At 33.2% G+C, this 19,659-nt stretch overlaps 5 protein-coding genes across 9 annotated transcripts; 3 read left to right on the forward strand and 2 right to left on the reverse strand.

The window, feature by feature from the left end:
• Nucleotides 1-47: 47 nt before the first annotated feature.
• LOC17885235 (glutathione S-transferase U27) lies at nt 48-2,994 on the forward strand. 4 transcript variants are annotated; one of them, XR_002834044.1, is made up of 4 exons: nt 48-432; nt 750-1,079; nt 1,238-1,451; nt 2,717-2,994. XR_002834044.1 is itself a non-coding variant. In XM_023783373.1 (3 exons), exons 1-3 carry the CDS (start codon nt 106-108, stop codon nt 2,717-2,719), a joined length of 660 nt encoding a protein of 219 aa, XP_023639141.1. In that variant the 5' UTR covers nt 48-105; the 3' UTR covers nt 2,720-2,994. The 4 variants fall into 4 exon arrangements, 3 of the variants coding, with proteins under 3 accessions (XP_023639141.1, XP_023639140.1, XP_006291646.2); XM_023783373.1 differs by lacking the exon at nt 1,238-1,451; XM_023783372.1 differs by lacking the exon at nt 2,717-2,994 and having other exon boundaries at nt 1,238-1,594.
• Nucleotides 2,995-3,629: 635 nt separating this feature from the next.
• Nucleotides 3,630-5,372, reverse strand: LOC17885257 (calmodulin-7). The gene is made up of 2 exons (XM_023783374.1): nt 5,209-5,372; nt 3,630-4,268 (listed from the first exon to the last, which is right to left on the reverse strand). Exons 1-2 carry the CDS (start codon nt 5,282-5,284, stop codon nt 3,895-3,897), a joined length of 450 nt encoding a protein of 149 aa, XP_023639142.1. The 5' UTR covers nt 5,285-5,372; the 3' UTR covers nt 3,630-3,894.
• Nucleotides 5,373-9,557: 4,185 nt separating this feature from the next.
• Nucleotides 9,558-10,436, forward strand: LOC17887044 (agamous-like MADS-box protein AGL97). The gene is given in 1 exon segment (XM_023783112.1): nt 9,558-10,436. A coding segment is annotated over 1 exon segment (879 nt).
• Nucleotides 10,437-11,020: 584 nt separating this feature from the next.
• On the reverse strand, nt 11,021-13,148 carry LOC17886976. Its single transcript, XM_023783264.1, is given in 5 exon segments — nt 11,021-11,258; nt 11,327-11,403; nt 11,406-11,494; nt 12,311-12,639; nt 12,787-13,148. Coding segments are annotated over 5 exon segments (903 nt in total). The 5' UTR covers nt 12,978-13,148; the 3' UTR covers nt 11,021-11,041.
• A 2,025-nt stretch (nt 13,149-15,173) lies between these two features.
• LOC17886830 (endoglucanase 16) lies at nt 15,174-17,823 on the forward strand. 2 transcript variants are annotated; one of them, XM_023783007.1, is made up of 9 exons: nt 15,174-15,543; nt 15,625-15,837; nt 16,048-16,248; nt 16,378-16,455; nt 16,536-16,685; nt 16,787-16,895; nt 16,974-17,137; nt 17,223-17,587; nt 17,694-17,823. In XM_023783007.1, exons 1-8 carry the CDS (start codon nt 15,319-15,321, stop codon nt 17,544-17,546), a joined length of 1,464 nt encoding a protein of 487 aa, XP_023638775.1. In that variant the 5' UTR covers nt 15,174-15,318; the 3' UTR covers nt 17,547-17,587; nt 17,694-17,823. The 2 variants fall into 2 exon arrangements, with proteins under 2 accessions (XP_023638775.1, XP_006290429.1); XM_006290367.2 differs by having other exon boundaries at nt 17,223-17,823.
• Nucleotides 17,824-19,659: the final 1,836 nt, after the last annotated feature.

The following is a 19,659-nucleotide window of genomic DNA, read 5'->3' on the forward strand; positions in this document are numbered from 1 at the left end:
TATATATTGCCTGGAGACTTCGAAGCCATCAAAGGGCTCTCTCCACTAAGTTCACTGAACCCAAAAGAAAAAGTAGAAGGTCAGACAAAAAAAAAAAAAAAAACCATGTCAGAAGAGGAAGTGGTGGTGTTGAACTTCTGGCCAAGCATGTTCGGAGCAAGAGTCATCATGGCGTTAGAGGAGAAAGAGATCAAGTTCGAGTACAAAGAAGAAGATGTGTTTGGTCAGAAGACTGATCTATTGCTCCAAACCAATCCGGTCCACAAGAAAATTCCGGTTCTTATCCACAATGGTAAACCGGTTTGCGAGTCCAATAACATACTTGAATACATCGATGAGGTCTGGAAAGATGATAAATCTCTCCAGCTACTACCTTCTGATCCTTATCAGAAGTCACAGTGTAGATTTTTGGCTGATTTAATCGACAAAAAGGTACTATTAATCATCCTAATAATGTCGAAACCGTGAAAATCTATTACTTTAATAATGGATTCAAAACCTTAATGTCGAAACCGTGAAAATCTATTAATTTATAGAGATATTCATTTATTGATTATGATTGTTACTTTCTTGATAGTTTTTTTAGCCTAAATTAACTATTATATATTCTTAATTTCTTTGTTAGTATAGTTAAATGTACATTTTGGTATATATATGTAACTTCTTGCTTCAAAATAACAAATATGATCTACTAAATACTTTATATTACTTGGTACAGTGTATGGATTAATGAATAAAACTAAAATTAGGTTTTTGATGCCGGAAGAAGAACATGGACAAAGAAGGGTAAAGAACAAGAAGAAGCAAAACGAGAGTTCATAGAAATCTTGAAAGTGTTAGAAAGAGAGCTTGGGGATAAGGTCTACTTCGGTGGAAACGACAACGTTTCGATGGTGGACTTGGTCCTTATCTCCTATTACCCTTGGTTCCATACGTGGGAGACAATTGGTGGTTTTAGTGTTGAGGATCATACTCCCAAGCTAATGTGTTGGGTTCGTAAATGTTTGACCCGACCCGCTATCTCGAAATCTTTACCCGACCCGCTTAAGATCCTTGATCGAGTCACTCAGATCATTAAGGTGCACGAGTTCTTCTATGGTTATTGATAATGCTTATAGGAAATGGTTTGCTCTTGAAAAGTTGTATGTTACATTTGATACTAAGTACTTCCCACATTATATTTGAGTTTTTTTTTTTTTTTTTTTTTTTGATAAACCCTATCGGCTGATCCGGTCAGCCTCGGTAGAAATGCACCGAAGTGCTTGAGAGTAGACTTCTCCCCGAAAAGCCACCACACTTTCTATCCCGAGTTTGGAATGCTTTCCGACTAATGCCAGGGGTAGTCAGGCCGCCTGCATTTCTGACTACCAGGTAAACCAACTGGGCCTTGGCCCAATTGACAGACTTCCCACACAACCATGATTTTTGTTTTCAGGGTGGATCGAACCTGGGTTAGTTATATTTGAGTTTTTAAGTTATTTTTATTAGTATTGTTAAGTTCTTATGTTGACGATGTCGATATTTGGATATATCTCGTTAAGAGTCAGAGAGGTGATACTAATGGCATTTATATGATCGTTACGTTATCTTGAAATCATTTGTTACACAATGGAGATTCCTTGTAAGCATTTCATGTACTCAAACACCAAATCATATCATGTAAATTTTAGGGAGTTGTATTCAACCATATCTTTTGAATATTTTGAGGTTGAATAAGTTTTTACATAACTTAAGGTGAATCTAGAGAAATTGTTATAAATTGTAATGAAATCCTCTGAAATTCTAGTTAAAACTATGAGATTTCAATATCTGTATTTATTTTAGTTACCAGAAATCTGGTAAACCACATTTACGGACCTGTTCGATAATGAATCGCAACAACGACGATACGCAACCAAAAAAAATAGCTTTACTTTTTCTTCAATTTTTCCTTAAACTCTTTTTTCCGGTCACTGCGATTTAAATTACATGATTTTGGAGTCGCCGGATTAAATAGCAATACAATCGATGTCATAACTTTGAAGTAGCGGCCGTCGTAGGTTTTGAATCAATTGATTCAGATATGCGGAGAAGACGATGCACATAAAAGTTACAAACATATATATAGAAAAAAACCTTTAGTTAGGAATTTTTAAAATTTAAATTTGTATCCTTTCAAATGTTCATAATAACAATAGATGGTTAGCCCAGAAAAGAGTCGTAGGTAGAGTCGCGCAATTATAAAAAGATTAGAAATATTATTAAAACTATTTGGAGGTATTGTTTTTAAATCACTAGTTCAACAACAATATATTTTGTCGTAAGATTTTTAAAATTATGATTAAATAAACGATATTTGTCATTTCAAATGCTTGATTGAATACACTCTAAAGCTGTAAAAATGAACTCACTTTCATGGGTATCTTAGCTTCAATTCCTCTACTTAGTACTTGCATTTGTTCCCTAGCTATAGTACTATGATTTTTCTTAAACTCTACGGACTTTACGCATTTTATCCGTTTTTATTAGGTTTTTGACTAAGAGTTTATGTAATATTGGTGTTACTAGGCTTAATGATTTCTTTTTCCGTGGGACTAAACTAAATGGTTTGAATCAAACCACATGATCATTAGTCTTCTACCCATTAACCAATATTTTCTTTATACATTTTATGTAGCCTATATAATACAAGTTGTCTACTATTAGCTTTCAACCATCTTCCTCTTTTACTTAACAGTGAGCTATAAAATTGAGCAATAAGAAGAGCGGAAGCAGAGGAGATTCAAACAGCTAGAAACGCGACGCGACTCGGGCTTTACGGGTTTCTGACTGATCGTTTCTTTCTCATTCCTTTTCACATTTTTGGTTTGCTTCTTTTTCTTCTTCGTCTTCTTCTTCTTCTTTAACTTCTCTATCATTTTACTTGCGTATTCCCAAACATGACTGAGAGAACAAGAAACAATACAGAGTATATAGTTGGGTCTCTTGTTTCTTTGAAATGAGTGAATTGGACAATGCCAATATGTTTTTTTTTTGTTTCTTTAGTTCTTCACCAAAACATAGAAGAGCTATAATTCAACCTTATTATACTTTCATTTTATAAAAGACTTTTGACTATATAAAGTGATTTCAGAAAAACTTGTATTATAAAATTTGTTTGCATAAAATATGAGAAAAAAAAACTAGGAAAATGATTAAAGTATATAAACATAAAACCTACAAAATATTTAAATATTTTAGTTTTAAAGTAGAAAAAAAAAAACTAAAGAAGTATTTATATCAATAATCAACATAAAATTGATGTAAATAAAAATCAAAACAAATAAATATAATATTTTTCTAAAAATCATATAAACTATTCTATAGATGTATTATATAAAAATCCAAATATCAAATTCAATAGCTAATGTAATAGTTAAATGGGGAAAAACTTCTAAGTGGTTAAATTAATTTTCTACTTTAGATGATGTGATACTGAGATTCCATCATCAACAGAAGCAAATTTTAAACTTGGATTTTGCCATATTGTGTTAGAATTTTTTTTTCTCCCTCCCATAATTACAGTTGATAAAAATTAGTCCATCTCTAATGAACTGCAATAATTTAGAGAGCACGAAAGTTAAAAAAAAAAGAAAACATAGAACAACATCAAATGGTCAAGAGACTAAAGCAGAGCAAATTATGAGTTCAAACTTCACAGACACATAACAAAACCAAAGAAGCGAATAAGGAAGCAATCAAAGTAAAGAAGAAGCAAACCAAAAAAAATTACGACCAAACAACAAAACAAACAATGAAGCAAATCTTTATCTGTCTGTATCGTTTGTTCAATAAATTGCTTTTCTCAGTTTTAAAGATTTGAAGAAGAAGAACAAAAAAAACAGACTTGGGGATTTTTGAGGGATAAGAAGAATCTCACTTTGCCATCATGACTTTAACGAACTCTTCGTAGTTGATCTGACCATCACCATCGACATCAGCTTCTCTGATCATCTCATCGACTTCCTCATCCGTAAGTTTCTCCCCAAGATTTGTCATCACATGGCGGAGTTCAGCCGCGGAGATGAAACCGTTCTGGTCCTTGTCGAAAACTCTGAATGCTTCCTTAAGCTCCTCTTCTGAATCTGTGTCTTTCATCTTCCGTGCCATAAGGTTAAGGAACTCTGGGAAATCTATTGTCCCGTTCCCGTCTGCATCAACTTCGTTGATCATGTCCTGGAGCTCAGCTTCTGTTGGGTTCTGCCCAAGTGATCTCATCACTGTCCCAAGCTCCTTAGTGGTGATACAACCTGCAAAACCAACCCAATATTGAAGCCAACTTCAGATTTCAGAGTGCAAAAGTTCCAAGCATCAGTTTCTGTGTTCTAATATGGTCAAGATTTAACAAGATCAGGGAGTAGAACAAACCAAATATAACTTCATACAAGTAATGTGTCAATATCCCAAATAACTCCACAACTAAAAAAAATGCTCTTTGTACAGTACTCTTATTCCACTATTCAACAGAATCATATAACTCTATCTATCAGTTTAACAGATGAAGATACCCACAAGCAAAACCGATAGTTCGAAAAAAAGTGTACAAAGTTAACAATGAAACTTCTTGCATACAATCCACCAAGAAACATTTCAAGCCTCATTCTAATCAAAGGCCACAAGATGCACCATGTTCTAAGAATGATGCCAAGACCAATAAGCACCACAAGATATACACCATGCTAAGACTAATGCAAGTTCTCTACTAATGTAATTCACAACAACATAGATGGATACTATATAAACTTCTTCTTCCTTAGACCGATTCGAATAGAAACCATATACAGATCAAATCTAACCTACCTGATTCAATTTGAAATTCAAACTCAAATAACCACTAAATTATGTGAGTAGCCTCATCGTATATATCCAAAATTAGCAAGATTAATCAATCACAGGATTGGTTCAGAATCAGAGCAAATCACAAAAGAAACAACAAGACAACGATCTCCAATGTCACGATTTGAAATCAACAGCCATAAGCAACCCTAGAACGCGTTCGAGATTTGAGCAAACAAGCAAATACTGAAGCTAATCAAAACAGAGATCGTCCTCTAAATCACATTCAATTCAGGATCAGATACAGATTCTAACAAATGCTAAGAACCACGAAAACGACGAAGAAGCAAGAAAAAAAAAAACGAAACGAAGAAGAGATCTGAGATACGAAGAAGAAGAAGAAGAAGAAGAGACCATCTCCGTCCTTGTCGAATAGGCTGAAAGCTTCCTTGAACTCTGAGATCTGGTCATCGGTAAGCTGATCCGCCATTTTTGTTCTTTAGATTTTTTTTTCTCGAGAAAATTTTTGTTAGTTTCTGAGAAAAGTTTGAAGCGCGTGAGAAAGAGTGAAATTGTTTTTCTTTATAAAATGAGAGATTCTTCCACACAGAGAGCTATACAGATAGATATATTTAAATTGACGATTTTGCCCTTCAAAACCACTTTTTAAATTTTGACCAAAAAAAACATTCTGGTTTTTGTTTTTTAGGTTTGCAACTTAATTTTTTTTACTAATTTAGGCCAATTACTAACAACTTATATATCATGAATGAAGTTAACTATATTTTTGATAATCGTAATGCCAATATTTTTTGTTTAAATTTGATTTTATTGTTATAGTATATTTGGTAGTGTGTTAGCAGGGGCGGACTTATGTATATGAAAGGGGAGGTCAACTGACCTGCCCAAATTTCAAAAATCTCTTTTTTATTATAAGCAAAATTTATTTAGTCCATTAAAATTACTTATGCTTGACTTGGGTAGAATTATATGATGGATCTGTTTTAAAAGTTTTTTTTTTTAGGATATTTCTCCAAAAAAATATGACAAAATTTTTTACTATTTTGATTTTTGATATCCACCCGAAGTACTTTAATCGCAACTTTGCTTGGACATTTCAAACCATGATTTTCGAATCGGTTTGGATATAATCAAGACGAATTGATAAATAACCGAACTATTTTTTGTTTGGTTACATTCGAATAATTTTATCCGAATAATGTTATTGTTTAGTTACATGCTAATTTTATTAGAATAACCACACTAACCAAAAAATAACAAAATTCAAATTCTAAATGGTGAAAAATATTTTAAACCATGAACTTTTTTAGTAAAAAAATATTTAAACTATTTGATGAAAATTCAAATTCTAATATGAATTTTTCCTAAAACCATTTAAAATATCAGTTATGTTAATTATCCAGAAAAAGGAAAATTTCCAAATACTCTCTCAAAAAGGAAAATATGTTTTTTTGGGTTATAGATGATTGCAAATACACTGGATTTACTAACTTTTTAATTATATTTTTAAATTTTTGAAGAGAATCGATATTGGTGAATTCTACCAGGTATTTCAAAATACAAGAGGAACGTAGGAACCTACCAGTATGGGTACACAAAAAAGAGTTTATCCAAGCTTTGAATGAAAATCAGATTGTCATACTAGTGGGTGAAACGGGCAGTGGTAAGACAACGCAAATCCCACAGTTCGTTTTAGAAATAATAAATTAACTAAAAAATATATCTTTTAATCTTTATTCATTCACTAATTTTACTAATATTTTTCAATTAAACTTATTCATAGTACGCAATTAAACAATATAAATTATTTTTTTAAGTTAAATTCAAGATAGAAAAATAAAATAGAACTGAAGGCATATAATTTTATTTAAGTAAAATAAAAAACATATAATAAAAATGTGAGAAAATAAAGTAAACATCATAACGTGTACAATCACATATTCAAACTTGTGACCAAGATGTCATACAAGGAGCTTAATTACCAACTGAGCTACAAATTCTACTAAAATATAGCTAATAAGATGAATATTTTGCATTATTAGAAAGAAAGCAAAAACAAATCCGGCGCATTAATGTATATGGCAATGGACGCTCTAAGCATATCAATGACCATGATAGCTTCTGAATCTTCCTTTATTATTTGATCTCATGTGATAGATAAATATCATAGTCAACTTCTTTCTAGTAACGTCCAAGCTTTGTACATGTTTTTGAATTCATAGTTACAAGGTTGATGATGAAGGTAAAAGAATATTATTTATCAATCGATTTACTTTGCTTGGATTCGTTGTAATATCTTCTCATATAAATTGTTGATACAAACGGCGAGATGATTATTATTTGATGGAATCTAATAGCGTTGAAGAAAATTATGTGGAGAAAGAACATTAATTAGTATATTTTCTAGTTAATTGCCTAGTTTTCAGGAGAGCGACATTGTTTACTTGTTTGGTTGGAGTGAGAGAGTCTTATTTTATGGAGCTATTGTGAGTTTAGCAGCTATAGAGAAGAGTTATATGATGAAATTAGTTACATTTTTTAACAAATGCATGTCGCTGCAATTATGTCATTAGAAGAACACTTCTAATTGAAATGGTGAGAAAACTTACTCTAATTAGCTCATTGACTAGTGAAGGAGAAATCTTATGATATTATTATATCTCTCATAATTATTATATATTCTTATGGTAAGATTTAATTTTTTGTTTAGTTATATATCTTGATTTTTATCCAATCAAAATATATTTATGCTTTGTTGCATCTCTATAGGCTATAGTTTTGAAGGTGATATCTATACCCCCAAGTTCTCGACAAAGGACACTTGGAATTTAACTCGGGCTGGAGCTGCTGCGGTCCCATGGTACAAGGGGGTTTGGTTTACTCATGAAACACCAAATTTCTCCTTTTGTGTATGGCTGGCTGTACGCAACAGGCTCTCGACGGGTGATCGGCTTCAGGTTTGGTCTAATGGCTTGACGGGTAGCTGTGATTTCTGCCACAGTGCTCTCGAAACACGAGACCACCTGTTCTTTTCTTGTGTGTTTACATCAGAGGTTTGGGAGGCCACAACGAAGAATATTTATAAATCAAAGTACTCAACAAACTGGCAAGGATTGCTCAATACGGTGAGTGGACATTGGCACAACCGGCTGGAGAGCTTCATGGCGAGGTACTTATTCCACACTGTGATATATACTATCTGGAGAGAACGGAACGGACGTCGCCACGGTGAGGCCCCTAGCACCGCTGCTCGACTCATTGACTCAATAAGCAAACAAATGCGGAATCGTCTCTCCTCGATCAAACACGTGGGAGATAGGCGATATGACGACGGATTGAAACTTTGGTTCGCTTCAAGAGTTTAATTGGCTAAATGTTTTTGGTTTCTAGAAATATCAAAGTTTTTTTAATCTCCCGCTGCACTAGTTGTACAAACGCTATTTTTTCTTGAATATAAATTTAACATTATTTTCAAAAAAAAAAAAATATATATATATATATAGTTTTGAAGTTTAGGGGAGAAAAAAATGCAATTTTTATTTAAATTATAAGAAAATTATTAAATGGATCAACTCATTTATTCCACTAATTCAATAATTAAAATGAGTTATGGATTTATCCAAACTATTTGCTAAATGAATTGGATTGACTCATTCATTATCTATTATATATTATATTTTAAATCTATATGGATATGGAATGATTTGGTTTGGTTTAACCAATAACCAACTTGACATCCCCGGTTTATCATGCATGTTATTGGTCACCAAAAATTCGGAGTTTTTTTTTTTAATTTATTTTATCTTGCTAATTGTCGATTTTTAAAACATCTATTAATTCTTACATAGAAAAAAAATATTTTGTAATTTTATTTTCAGTGAGGTATTATCATTTCTCAAAATCAAAATTTATTAATTAGAGGAAATACCATTTATTAAAAAAATTAGGGGGAATTTCAAAAATAGCCCTTTTCCAATACCACTTTTTAAAAATACCCCTCTTTTTAATTTTATCAAAAAGTCACAATAAAAATTGAAATTTATCAAAAAATATGTATAAACTTATATTTATAGACACAAATTATATTTACATGTGTGTAAATTTATATATATATTTTATAAGTACCGTATAAATACCTTTTAAAAATCATATAAAAAGCTTATAAAAACTGTGTAAACCTTTTAAAAACCTTATAAAAAACATATAAATGCCGTTTAGAACCTTTTAAAACCTTCTAAATATTTGGATTTAGTCTTCCAGTAGTAATGATGATCTTGATGTACCTTATCAATCATATAAAAGTTTATAATTTTTCATATTTGAAAAAGGATATTTTTGAAAATGAATAGAAAGAGGGGTATTTTTAAAAAGGGGTACACCAAAAGGGGTATTTCTCAAAAATTCTCAAAAAATTAAGCAATTTTTAAAATCTCCAATAGATATACATAAGTTTTGAAAGAAAAAAAAATATGACAGTAATTTATTAGGGAAAGTTATATATTTATATCATCAGCTTAAGTATATATAAACCATAAGTCTGAATATACACATAAGTCTGATTATATGAGAAAGAGGAAAAACAAAAAAACGAAAAGTTATAAGTTTGACTCAGTCATGAATTAGGAAATCTAATCTATAATTATGACTTTGTTCTACTCTTTTCTCTTCACTCTGTTTCTCTCTATCTTTTAATCTCTCTCTCTCTCTTATCATCTCTGTAAGGTAAACAAAAAACCCTAATAATGTCGTCAAACGTATCTGATCAGATGAGAAGAGGAACAAAGCGAAAGATCGAGATTAAGAAACGCGACACTAAACAACAACGCTCGGTGGCTTGTAGCAAACGCCGTCAAACTCTCTTCTCCAAAGCGGCTAATCTCTGTCTTCTCTCCGGAGCCAACGTCGCCGTCTTCGTTACTTCTCCGGCTGAGAACTCCGACGTTGTTTACTCCTTCTCCGGCTACTCTCCTGCTTCTGTAATTGCTGATTGTTACTTCAGCGGCAAGTCTCCTCCTAAGGTTACTAGTAACCCCCAATCCAAGCTAGGGTTTTGGTGGGAAGCTCCTGATCTCTACCGTTATTGTGACGATCTCTCTGAGTTAAACGTGATCGAAGATCGTATGATGAGAACGAAGAAGTATCTCATGGCTTTTCTTGAGAAACAAGAAAAATCACAATCTCTTTCTGATTCCGATCAAAACCCTAGCTCCTCTTCTCTCGACCAAAACCCTAATTTCTCGTCTCCATCTTGTTCCCTCGAGAAGATCTGTGACGAATCTTCTTCACAAGCTACTTGTTATACTGATGATCAAAACCCTAGATTTTGTGAGTCTTCATCATTAGATCAATCACGTTACTTGGTGGTGAAGGATGATCTCGATTTTGTTGACTCTTTATGGGAAACAGAGAGTAACTGAATGAGTCTGTTCCAAGAAACAGAGTCCATAACCAATGAGGATCAAAGCTTCTGGGACAATGTGTTTTGTCTTAACAACGACAACAACAACCTTCAGGTTCCACTTCCAGATCATTGATTAACCGAAGAAGAAGAAGAGTTGATGATCGATATCAGTGGATTTATCAATGAAGAAGAAATCAATTTCTCCCAAGTCTTAGCTTGATTGATTAAGTATCGTTAATTATGGTTTTAATCTTTCTTTTAAACTCTAACTTGATCTGTTAATTAGGGTAATTACCTTTAATTTTTGTATGTAACGATCCAAATTCATGTTGTATTGTTTTTCATCATGAAATTATATAGAAAACTTTCTTTATGGTCAATCAGAGATTTTGTCTCCTCGAAATTGTAGCCTTCTAGATGAAGCACATATAGGCCCATTAAAAGCCCAACATAACTCTTATTTGTCTCATTGCACTTTTGTTACTTTTATCTACTAATCGAATTTTTCTGATTTTTTTATTTTCATAAGCACATGATGAAAATGAAAAAAAGCAATGAGTATATAAAAAAGAAGTAAAAGAGTTACTGTATCTTCACTAATCTTTATAGACCTCAACAGAATAAAAAGAGACATAAAGTGAAGAAGCATCTGATCCTAAAGTATAGTTGTTAATGTTGAGTGGTTCACACCATAAACGTATGTTAGGTTCTCACTAAACCAGTCAGATACGTATACTTTATTTACAAGACTATCTTGTGTTTGAGCCAAACTGTTCTATTCACACATATCTTCAATTCCCTCAGCAAATTTCTCGTACACTTAGTCTAGTCCTTCCCAAGAATGACATTGTAAAGTGATTTATAAACAAGAATTAGGAAGACAAGGTTCTCTTGGTTTCTTGGTTCTCTTGGTTTCTTGAGCAACAAACAAGAATTAGGAAGACAAGGTTCTCTAGGTTTCTTGATGGAAATAGGATCGAGGTTTACAATATCCAAGAAGTTTTTAGCCATCAGCTTATCGGTACTAGCTGTGCTCTCACCGCTCTACATAGACAGTTCATCAGAAGAAGATGAAGAACCCGAAGATGAATCCTTGAGCTTTGTGTTTACGCTCTCTGTGGTTCTGCTATTGTTGATCTTGGCCATTGCTTTGTCTCTATATAGTGACCAGAGCTTGACCAGGTTTGATCCTTACTGGATTCACAGGCTTTGTGGCTCCTTTGGTGGTCTTCTTGCTATCCTCATCCTTCTTGCTTTTGTCTTGAAATGTAAAAGTTTCTGCTTAGAACCTAACACCAAGTGATTCTAGAGAACACTTCAAAACTTTCATATTTAATTTAAATCGTATAATATTATCTCATTTGAGCATATAGTATTTCGTTATTGATTGAGTATTTTTTTTATAATTTCTTTCAACATATTAGAAAATCCCACATCGGTTGGGATTGTGAATCCTTGAGTATTATATATGTAATGTGGCAACACTTCTCCCTTGAACTAGCTTTTGGGATTAGTTATGCCACATTACTAATATGGTATCACATATATACTATCTAAGAATCAATTCCACCATCGACGTGAGATATCTAATAAAACATAACTTAGTTTATGTTGACTACATAATTAATGATTTGTTTAGAGAGAACTTTGTAAGAAATTGTAACCGTGGGCTTCACGCTTTGGAGCATGATAAGAATAAGAAAAAAAAAAAACAAATCTTAAACATTAATTATTATTTTTGGCTGCACTTTAACTCATTTAATTTTGTTGACTACATATAAATGATTCTTTTTAATACAAAAGCCCAAGGATATAATATGCTTCAAATATTTGTTTTCCACACTCAAATTGCCATATCACGGGTGAATAAGTGAATTCATCTTAATAAATATAATTAAAGCTGAGATGTAACATTATAATAATATCAAAATTTGTAACAAAATCCCTCAATAACATAAGAAAATAAATAGGTCTAATAAAAAAAAAAAGATAGATATTAAATATTAAAGTTTTAACAAATAATATTTGGGATGTTCCTACCCGCCGCCGTCTCAAAGCACCGCGGCGACTCAACAACGACGGGAACACAATTACTAAAACACCCTTTCCTATGCTTCGTCGTGTGATTCTTCCGATACTGCATCGGCGTCTGAGTAGAGTCATCATCACCGCCGCTAGAAGAAGAAGAAGAGTCTCCTTCTCCTCCTCCTTGACTCATCGGCGTCACAGCCACCGTTAAAACACTCTTCACATGTTTCTTTGAGATCCCACCACGACTACATACCCGGTGACTAAGAAGATTTCTCCGGCGACGACTATAAGCGTTCTCCGGTTTCGCTAAATCCTTCACCGGAAAAGACGCCGCCTCCGCTAAGTTCATGAACGACTTCGACTTCCCTTTGTAAAATTTCGATATACTTCTCCTAAAAAATGAAGCGAATATTAAAAATTCAGACAAAACACGTTCCACGTTCGGACAAAAACAATTATAAAGATTCAGACAGAACTAAAACTCACGTGTTCCATGTTCGGTCGGAACACAAACTCTATAAAATAATCATAACACTTACTTGATTGGCAAGACTTCTTCAAGAGACTCCATCATATCAAGAGGACCTTTATAAGAAGACTCAACCTCATGATTCTCTCCACCTTCATCATCCACATCACTGTCCATCCCGATCGATTCAGAAGACGACGACGAAGACAAGAAAGCAAAATCTTGATCATCAGCCGTGAATGTTCTAGCGATCTTATTCATGATGATCCTTTAATCGATAGAAAAGGTGAAAAATCTTTGTATACATAGAGAAGAGAAGATATGGGATTGTATATATAACATATATGAGTTTCCGAAACCGTGTCTAATGTGATCTCCTTGTTTTCTCCGATAAGGAAAATAAAGGAATAAAAATCTTTGTAATTACAAAGAGAGGAGAAGATAAGTATTGTAAATATGTTTAGAACTTATCCTAAGCCAACTCACTTCTTTCTTGCTATATGGCGTTACTCATTTTACACATTTTTGGTTTCTCTATCAAAATTATTTATGCCCATTTATGGTGTCTCTTTTTTAGCCCATTACAAAACACATTTTGCTTTAGAAAGAAGTAATTTGGAGCCCTAATAGGGGTAAAAATGTAAAAATAACCGTAAAATGTATTAGTAAAAGTCAATTATAGTACTGTCCTTTTGTATATTTGTAATTTTTCTGTTTTTATTTAAATAATTAATTTGAGTTAATCTAATAAAGTTATTGACAAAAAATATATGATAAAAAGAACATTATTTTGATTTGTTTTAGCTAATTATATTTGTTCCTTTATAAATAAAACGATTAGCAAAAATTTGTTTCAAGAGTTATAGTAGAGTTTATTTTGAATGTGGTAATAAAGAGTTTACATATCTTTTCAACAGTAATATAACTAATCTTTGTAGTCTTCAATTTGTTAAGAGGCGTTCTTTCTTGGAGAATTTTACATAATATTAATTCATACGACAAGAGCAGTTATGCCTTTTCCTAAAGCCCTTAATAAACCACCGCCTAGCGACCACGGAAAGCATAAGTAGATGAGTTTTGGTTCCCACCCTCGATTTTTCATCCAATCTTCTTATCTTCTTTTCCCTGCTTTGGATCGTAATAAGTCGTTACTACTAGCAATGACTTCCTTTTTCATTACAGAATACAATAAGTCGACCGATATTTTAGCGAAACACCGAATTCAGCATGATTTTCGGTATTTGTTTTGTTTCTCATGTAATCTCGAGATTTGCTTATCTTCTAATTATTATAAATTTCTAGTTTGATGAAAATAAAAAATGAGCATAAATAATTAACCAAAAAAATCAAATAATAGTTATATTTTTAAAAACAGAAAATTTATTTTTCATTCTTTTGGTATTTGTGGCGAGATGATGCAAAAGTATTACAAGAAAGAAAAATAATAACTTTTTGTTGACCAAAAAATAAAAAAAAAAATTTGTTCAATCATTCATCGATTTTGTAATTACCAACGAGGATATATAGCACAAAGAAAATAACATATATTAAGGTTTTTATATAAAATTTTGAGCAAAAAGAAAATATAGGAATTTGGAAGGCTATAAATATGTGAGAAATATATTAATTTATTTTATTTTTTAATTATTGATGGGATTGTTTTCTACCATTTTATAGTTATGATTTGTACTTATTTATGATATTTGAATTTACTAAAACGTTATCATTTAAATATATCCTTACCCTTATCTATGGGGTCCGAAAATCTCAAAGACCTGCATATTATTAAGTATAGACTATCTTGATATAAGTATAAATAGGCTAAAGTTACATCATTCAAAAATAAATTTTAATTGACTAATGTGGACACATGAAAAATCTCAAATCATTCTCTATAATTAGCCTAATAATAATGCAAGTATCCACCAAATCATACAACACATTATCAATAGAGTTATAAAGGAGTGTAAGATATAATATATAGTTTCTCACAAACAAGTTTTTAATAATTTGAGATGAAACTAGGAGGTCTCAAGTTTATTCATAGTTCTTTTCTTTAGAAAAAAATTCCTAACGAAAGACTAAATTACGTCGAACCATCCAATTATCCAAAGAAGGAACAATGTATGATCTAAATTAATCAAAAGAAACGAAAGGATCCAATCATCTTTATTTAGGATCTTAAAAATTAGAAAAAATCAGGGATAAAAATAAGACATAAACAATTAAAGACCAATGGATGTGAATAACTAAGTCAAGATTAGTAAACCTATACTTAACCTTCTAATAAAAACTCTATTATAAGTTCTCCCTAATCGTTCCCGCCAGCTTAAACATATATAAAATCTTAGGTAGAAGAAAGGGAAAACAAAAAAAAAACACAATATTATAAATAAATAAAACCAGAAAAAAAACAAAAAAAAAACAAGAAAAAACGAAAAGCATGCCACTGTTTTTCGTTTTTTGTTGAAACAAAAAGCAAAACTTCACAAAAAGAAAGTAAAAAAAAAATAAAAAAAATCAGTTTCCATTTCTTGTTTTCACCTCTTATATAAAGAGTTTGAATTGTTTTTTTTTTACTACAAAACATAAGTTTGAAATCATGGGTAATGAAAGAAGAGGAAATGTTGCGACGACTAGGGCCATTTTGTTGTGTCTCTATGGAATCATAAGCATTGTGAGTGTGAATGGTACATTCATAAACTACAAAGAAGCCTTAACCAAATCCCTTATCTTCTTGGAGGCTCAAAGATCAGGCAAGCTCCCTCCTAACAATAGGGTTAAATGGAGAGGTGACTCGGCTCTCGACGATGGCAAACTCGCAAATGTAAGTTTTGGGTTCGTTATATTTATTATCAAATGATAGTTTGGTTACAAGAAATATAATGAGATAATTTTGTTTGTCTAGGTGGATTTGTCCGGAGGGTACTATGACGCAGGAGACAATGTTAAGTATGGTCTTCCAATGGCGTTTACGATCACAACGCTGGCTTGGTCCACCATTGCCTACGAGAAAGAACTACGAGCCACGGGAGAGCTCGAAAACGCTCGTGCCGCTATCCGTTGGGGCACGGATTATTTCATCAAATGTTCTTGTCGTAAAAACCGCCTCTATGTTCAGGTTTCAATCTAATATAATCTATCTTAACATTTTTGAAGATGTTATGCATTCATAATCAATTTGGTATTTTGCAATTACATCATCAACATAATATAGGTTGGAAAATCCTATATATATGTAATTTGGTATTTTGCAATTACATCATCAAGAAAGATGAATGTACAATCTTATTAAGTGAAAATGGTTTTGCTTATGAATATGATCATATAGGTTGGTGATCCAAACGCGGACCACCAGTGTTGGGCGAGGCCCGAGAACATGCAAACGCCAAGGACGGTGTTGGAGATAAGCGATAAAAATCCTGGAACAGAAATCGCGGCCGAAACCGCAGCTGCATTCGCCGCTTCTTCCATCGTTTTCCGCCATGTCGACCACAAATATTCCCGCAGGCTCCTCAACAAAGCCAAATTGGTAAACCTATTAAGTTAGCAAATTTTTTTTACATAAACATTTTGTTAATTTTCAAAATAAAAACTATTTTTTTAGACTCTCTTTATATAAAAAAAAAGTAAAGACTTGATCAATATCTTACAATTTCAGCTTTTCAAGCTAGCCAAAAGCCACAAGGGTACATACGATGGAGAATGCCCCTTCTATTGTTCTAACTCCGGTTACAATGTAAAATATCATCTCTAACTTCTATCTCATATTATCAAAACTCACATATCTTGTAATTGATTTTGACAAATAATTTGAAGGATGAGTTGATATGGGCGGCAACATGGCTATACAAGGCCACAAGGAAGGAAATGTACCTTAGCTACCTCAAATTCGAAGCCATTAGTGCTTATGTTGCTGAGTTCAGCTGGGACCTTAAGTATGCTGGTGCACAGATCCTCATCGTCAGGGTAATAACACACACACACACACACACATATATATCCAAAGTTTTGTCTTACTTTTTTTCCCGGTCCAAATCGATTTATTTATGGAATATATGTAAATGCAGTGGATCTTTGAAGGTACAAAAGGACTTGACCTATACAAACAACAAGCTGATAGTTTTATCTGTTCTAATCTCCCTGACAGTCCTTACCACCAAGTCTTCACTACCCCAGGTCTTGTGTCTCCATGCATTAACATAACATATATATATTTGTAACACTTGATATTGAGATTGATTCAAAATATTTTAGGTGGTATGATTCACTTGAGAGATGGAGCCAACAGTCAATATGTCACCTCCACGGCATTCTTGTTCTCAGCCTACGCTGATATACTTAAGCATCACAACCAAAAGATCACTTGCGGAAGCAAACAATTCGATTCAACACACCTCATGGCTTTTGCTAAGAAACAGGTCGCTATAATCATACACAAAGAACACATTGTGACATATAACGTGTTCGAATATAAAACCTAATCTATTTGTATTCACGTCACAGATGGACTACTTACTAGGACATAACCCAAGAGGAAGATCATACATGGTTGGGTTCGGACCAAACCCACCAAAGCAAGCCCATCACAGAGGAGCATCAGTTCCCATGCATGAAGCCAACGCACCGCTAAGTTGCCCAATGAGCTTCGTGCAATGGTACAACAAGAACCAGCCTAACGCTAACGAGCTTACCGGAGCTATCTTGGGAGGACCTGACCGTCAAGACAACTTCCAAGATTTGCGATGGACCTCAGTGTACACTGAGCCTTGTACTTACATCAACTCTATCGCTGTTGGTGTTCTCGCCAAACTCGCTGCCAAGGCTTAGAGCCATTTAATAATACCACATTCGAGACCACTTTGATCAAAGTATTATTCTAGGGTATCTCTTACCTAATATAATTGCATATACACCAACGTGCATGTGGACATGCAATGTAATTTTATTATTTTTCCGTTTGTTTTGCTTTTGTAGGTAGCTTTTTGGAATCATATGTTTTTCTCCAATATATAAAATTGCATGGGGTATAAGAATAAGCCCTTAATGATTTGAACAATAATTAAGTGAAATTAATGAATAGCCGGAATGATAAAAACTCATTCCGTTTCACGTAGATTATTGTAATTTTCCTAATTTCTAACATATATACTCCGTCTGTTTTATTTTAAATGATGTTTTAACCAATTTTTTTTTATTTTATTATAAGTGATGTTTTTAATTGTCTATGCAAAAACTCTTTTACCTTCTTTCTTTAATTGGACAACATATAATTCGTTTACTTCGTGATAAATGATTGGATTAATATACTTTTGTGAACAAATTTTATATTTTAAAACCAAGTGGTTGTGGTCGTGGTTTCCTCTTGAAAATGAGTTGCCATGTATGTCTAAATCATGGATCAGTTTCTTTTCCGTAGCAACCACTTTGTAAGAAAATAACTGTATTATATTTTATTAGAAAGAATTACTTAGATATACCACATTTTAGATGTATTGACGCAAACCATCCAAAACTTTTTTTATCCTTAAATGTTTTTTAATTACCAGCGTGCCCTTTTTACACGTTACCGGAAAAAACTAATTACGGAAAATGCCACTGGCACGTCAGACAAAAAGGCGCGTGCCACCAATAACTCAGCCATAACGTACGTTACGGCTGAGTTATATCACGTTATGGCTGAGTTCTGGTACAACGGCTGAGTTTCGGGTCAATGGTTGACTTAGGATCATAACTCAGCCAACAGTTACGACTGACTTATAAAAATCTGGTTAAGTTATGAGAAAACGGCTAATAACTCAGCCGCCGTTACGGATGAGTTATAGTCCGATGGTTGAGTTATCAGAAGTTTGGCTGAGTTATGTTATCGACACGGCTGACTTAACTTTCTCCGGGTGGCTGAGTTATCGATAACGGCTGAGTTATCAAATGTCGTTACGGCTGAATTATGTTTCAGAGACATAACTCAGTCGTAATTGGCTGACTTAACGGAAAACTCAACCATGTTACGGCTGACTTATAGACAAAAGATTTATTGCTAATATAGCCTCCAGTTACGGCTGACTTATTTTACGTTACGGCTGACTTATTGACGTTACGGCTGAATTTGGCATCTTAAAAAACATTTTAGTAATTACTTAAATATTTTTCATGTTGTGGCTGACTTAATTTGTGTTGATGGCTGATTTATCGTTGGCTGAGTTACAAAGTTGTTTGGTGGCTGACTTACGACTTCAAATTCACAATTCCACGTCAGCATAAACGAGGGAAATACGAAATGTCCCGCATTAGCTCGTGTTTTTTCTTACACTCTGTTCTTCATTTTCTGTTCTTCACTTCACTTCTGTTTTTCATTTTCACTTATGTTCTTCATTTTCACTTCTGTTCTTCACTTCTTTTCTGCATTTTCACTTCTGTTCTTCATTTTCCGTGATGGATCATCCGGTTCCAGTGATTGTTGTGTCTGGTAACTGGGCAAAGAAACAAAAATATGTATTTAACACTGACGATAGAGGTTGTAGAATTGTGCAAATAGATGCGGAAACAACGCACGAAAAGCTAGTGAAATTGGTTCTTGATGACTACGGACTGCATAAACGCGACCTTTCGTCTTCTTTAATATAATAACTCAGCCGTAACATAACTCAGCATACGGAATATATTCATGTTATGTTACTGATAACTCAGCCGTATAAGGTTACTGATATCTCAGCCCAATAGGTTACAGATAACTCAGCCGTAACGCGACCTTTCGTCTTCGTTTCCCGTACGATAACTCAGCCATCACATTAACCAACGCAACTTTCCGTCTTCTTCCTTTATCTCTTTCATCCGTTGTTTGTTCTTTCTGAACTTCTTTTTGAACTTCTTTGTAATCCCAAACATATATCTTATCTTTTGAATCATGTTTTTATCAATTTTTCTTCATTTTGGCCATTTTAAC

This window comes from Capsella rubella, unplaced genomic scaffold (genome assembly GCF_000375325.1).
Source record: "Capsella rubella cultivar Monte Gargano unplaced genomic scaffold, Caprub1_0 scaffold_5, whole genome shotgun sequence".
In the NCBI taxonomy this organism is placed as follows: domain Eukaryota; kingdom Viridiplantae; phylum Streptophyta; class Magnoliopsida; order Brassicales; family Brassicaceae; genus Capsella; species Capsella rubella.